Source organism: Lactuca sativa, chromosome 5, assembly GCF_002870075.4.
Source record: "Lactuca sativa cultivar Salinas chromosome 5, Lsat_Salinas_v11, whole genome shotgun sequence".
Lineage (NCBI taxonomy): Eukaryota > Viridiplantae > Streptophyta > Magnoliopsida > Asterales > Asteraceae > Lactuca > Lactuca sativa.
Window position 1 is genome coordinate 62432448 of NC_056627.2, and position 2927 is coordinate 62435374.

The 2927-nt window shown below is 36.1% G+C and overlaps 1 protein-coding gene across 1 annotated transcript; it reads left to right on the forward strand.

Annotated features, from left to right (window-relative positions):
• The first annotated feature begins 376 nt into the window (after window positions 1–376).
• On the forward strand, window positions 377–2364 carry LOC111880962 (BEL1-like homeodomain protein 11). Its single transcript, XM_023877372.3, has 4 exons — window positions 377–1331; window positions 1412–1794; window positions 1881–1941; window positions 2025–2364. The coding sequence occupies exons 1-4, from the start codon at window positions 639–641 to the stop codon at window positions 2127–2129; spliced, it is 1242 nt and encodes a 413-aa protein (XP_023733140.1). The 5' UTR covers window positions 377–638; the 3' UTR covers window positions 2130–2364.
• The last annotated feature ends 563 nt before the right edge of the window (window positions 2365–2927 follow it).

Consider the following 2927-nt stretch of genomic DNA (forward strand, 5'->3'; position numbering starts at 1 on the left):
ACCCACAGAGAGAAAGAACGGAACTTTTTGAGTCCCCCAAAGAAATTTGTAGTAAGCCATCACAGGCATATTAAAAAAGCTGAAGAGGCTGCAGCTGATGCTTTTGTTGTTGTTTTGTAGTCAGGGAAAGGTGTAGGGGACCATTGTATATTATATATATGCTTATATTTAATTCATGTCCTTTTACTAATTTTTCACTTGGGTTGCATAGCTGAGTTTTATAGGTTTTGTTGGTTTGCATAGATCTTGCAGAGGTCTATCGCTTGCAAGATTTCAGCTGCTTCTCAATGCATGCTTGGACAGAGAAAGTAGAGAGAGAATCTTTTTGCTTTTTGCGATAAATCTAGTAACATTTTAACCAAAGTTGAGGTACGTTTCCAAACTCTAAATTTGTTTCTCTTTTCTTTCCACATTTTGCAAACATCTTTAAATCTTGGTTTCCAAAGATTCTTGCTTTTCTTCTAAGTATTACAGTAAACCTAATTCTCCTTTATCATCCATCTTCTTGTTGTTCTTCGTTCTTTATTTTCTTTAACTCATGGGAGCTTATAATCTGTGGAAAATTTGACTAATTGCAAAGATTTTGTTTAAGAGTTCGGGTTTGAGAAAAGTCTTGTTTGGGTTCTTGTTTGCTGATCATGGTGTCACCAGATTCCAATACAAACTCTAACAACATTCATCAATTTCTCATTTCAAACCCAACCCACTATGAAAGTCAACCTTTTGAGGCTTATGGAGTTGACTTGAGAGGCCTTGGTTCATACCAACATCAATCTCTGAATGTACTTCCCACCATTCAGTCTTTTGGTGAAAGAATTTCAAGATCCATTGATCTTATCCAAGCTCCTTCAATGGCGGAAGAACAAGAACTTAACCAACATCACCATAACCAGAAACTTTCACTTTCTTTAGGTTCCGGTTTGCTCTTTCCTTCCTCAGCTGAATACAGAGGGGAAAGATGTTACTTGGTTTCCGAAGAAGAATTACAAGAAAAAACAAGAAAAGCTTTTAACCCTTCAGATTATTCTTCTTCGTCTTCACTTAACCAATCTTCTTCCACGTTTTATGGAACAGAATCGCTCTCGATATCAGTAGGAAGTTCGAGGTACTTGAAACCAACTCAGTCTCTTCTTGAAGAAGTAGTTAGCGTCGGTGGGAAGGATCTTGAATCAAGCAACAAGTCTTATGCGTGTAAATTATCATGTTCGGGTAGGCAAGGTTCGCTAGGGTTATGTTCAGAACTAAAAGCAGAATTATGCAGTAATGGGTTGCCATTTGAGAAACAAGAACTTCAAGCGACATTAGCAAAGCTCATTTCTTTATTAGAAGAGGTAACCCATAATACCTTTCAATCATTTCTCATAAAAAACAAAGTTCAAATTAAATGTTTCTTGGATTTATTTATTTTCAGGTGGAGAGAAGATACGATCAATATTATCAGCAACTAGAAGATGCGGTTTCCTCATTCGAAATGAATGCAGGTTTAGGATCAGGGAAGTCATACACTGCATTAGCACTAAATGCGATGTCAGGACACTTTTCAAGCTTGAAAGACGCAATTTTGTCACAGATTTATGCAACCCGAAAGAAAATCTTGCAAGATTTACCAAGAATCAACATGGGTTTTTCACAACTCAGCTTGTTCGATAAAGAAAATAATAGACACAACCGTATAGCCCTTCAACAGCTTGGAATGATGGCTAGCCCACGACAAACTTGGAGACCAATTCGTGGTTTGCCGGAGACTTCTGTCATGATACTTCGATCTTGGCTCTTCGAGCATTTTCTTCATCCGTAAGCATGATTATAATAATGACATATCTTCTTGTACTTTACGTTGTGTTTTCTCAAGATTTGATTAATATTTGTTCTTGTTCCAGGTATCCAAACGACAGTGAAAAACTTATGTTGGCATCACAGACGGGATTGTCAAAGAACCAGGTAAGTAACTGTTACGGAATACGGAGGCTTATTGATTTATGTGAATGTGATTATTGTTTTTAATGTTATTAAGCGTCTTCCAGGTGTCCAATTGGTTTATAAATGCTAGGGTCCGATTGTGGAAACCAATGATCGAGGAAATGTACAAGGAAGAATTTGCAGATTCATCCGAGGATTCAAATTTGTAACCTGGTACAAAGAAGGGCGTCACAGAACCTGGATAATGAAGGTTGCAGCGATGTTAACATCTGTGAAATGTGTAGGATTTTAATGGGATTTTCATAGTCAAAGACTAGAAATGAATGCACACTTTTGTCATCAAGTTAATTGGATGAAACTGTCCTGGGGTTGAACTTTTTGACCTCAAAAGGGTAACAAATAAGTGTTCATTAATGGATCTACAAGCATCTAATTTTGTGGCAAGTAGTACTTGTATTTGATGAGTCATTTTCATTTATGATGACTGTTATAAGTTCTATAAATGAGCTAGCTTTTTCTATAAAGTGAAAGAAAATCGTTCAAAATCTTCCATCTAGTAACTAGGGTTTTGCATGACTTGTGGATTCAAACCAAGAATCCAAACCAAACCAGATTCAACCAGAATTCGGTGTTAAATAGTTTTCATGACCAATAAAAACCCCTATGCTAACCAAATCTTATCTTCATTAAAGATGAAGATTATAATATTAGCAAGTTATCTATTTTTGTAAATTGTTTTAAGGTCTCAGTATTGTTGATTGATGGCCCTATACAACTTATATTTATAATATCTCTTTCTATTAATGAAGTATGCTTATGAAAACTACACCTTGGATTTGGACAAGCTAGTCTAACAGGGAGACTGGGCTCTTGATATAAATAATGGGGGCTTCTAGACGATTAGGAATTGAGTATTAATGACAGATTTAGTGACGGAACAAATGTCTCTAAAGTCTCACCATCATAACAGCAATGTAATATTTTTTGCCAAAGTTATCGACAACTAA

Excerpts from the sequence above, each read along its gene's own strand:
- LOC111880962 (XM_023877372.3), top strand. The coding sequence starts at position 639 with ATGGTGTCACCAGATTCCAATACAAACTCTAACAACATTCATCAATTT. Across the intron at positions 1,332-1,411 it reads TCATTTCTTTATTAGAAGAG|GTGGAGAGAAGATACGATCA; the intron begins GTAACCCATAAT and ends ATTTATTTTCAG. Across the intron at positions 1,942-2,024 it reads CGGGATTGTCAAAGAACCAG|GTGTCCAATTGGTTTATAAA; the intron begins GTAAGTAACTGT and ends AGCGTCTTCCAG.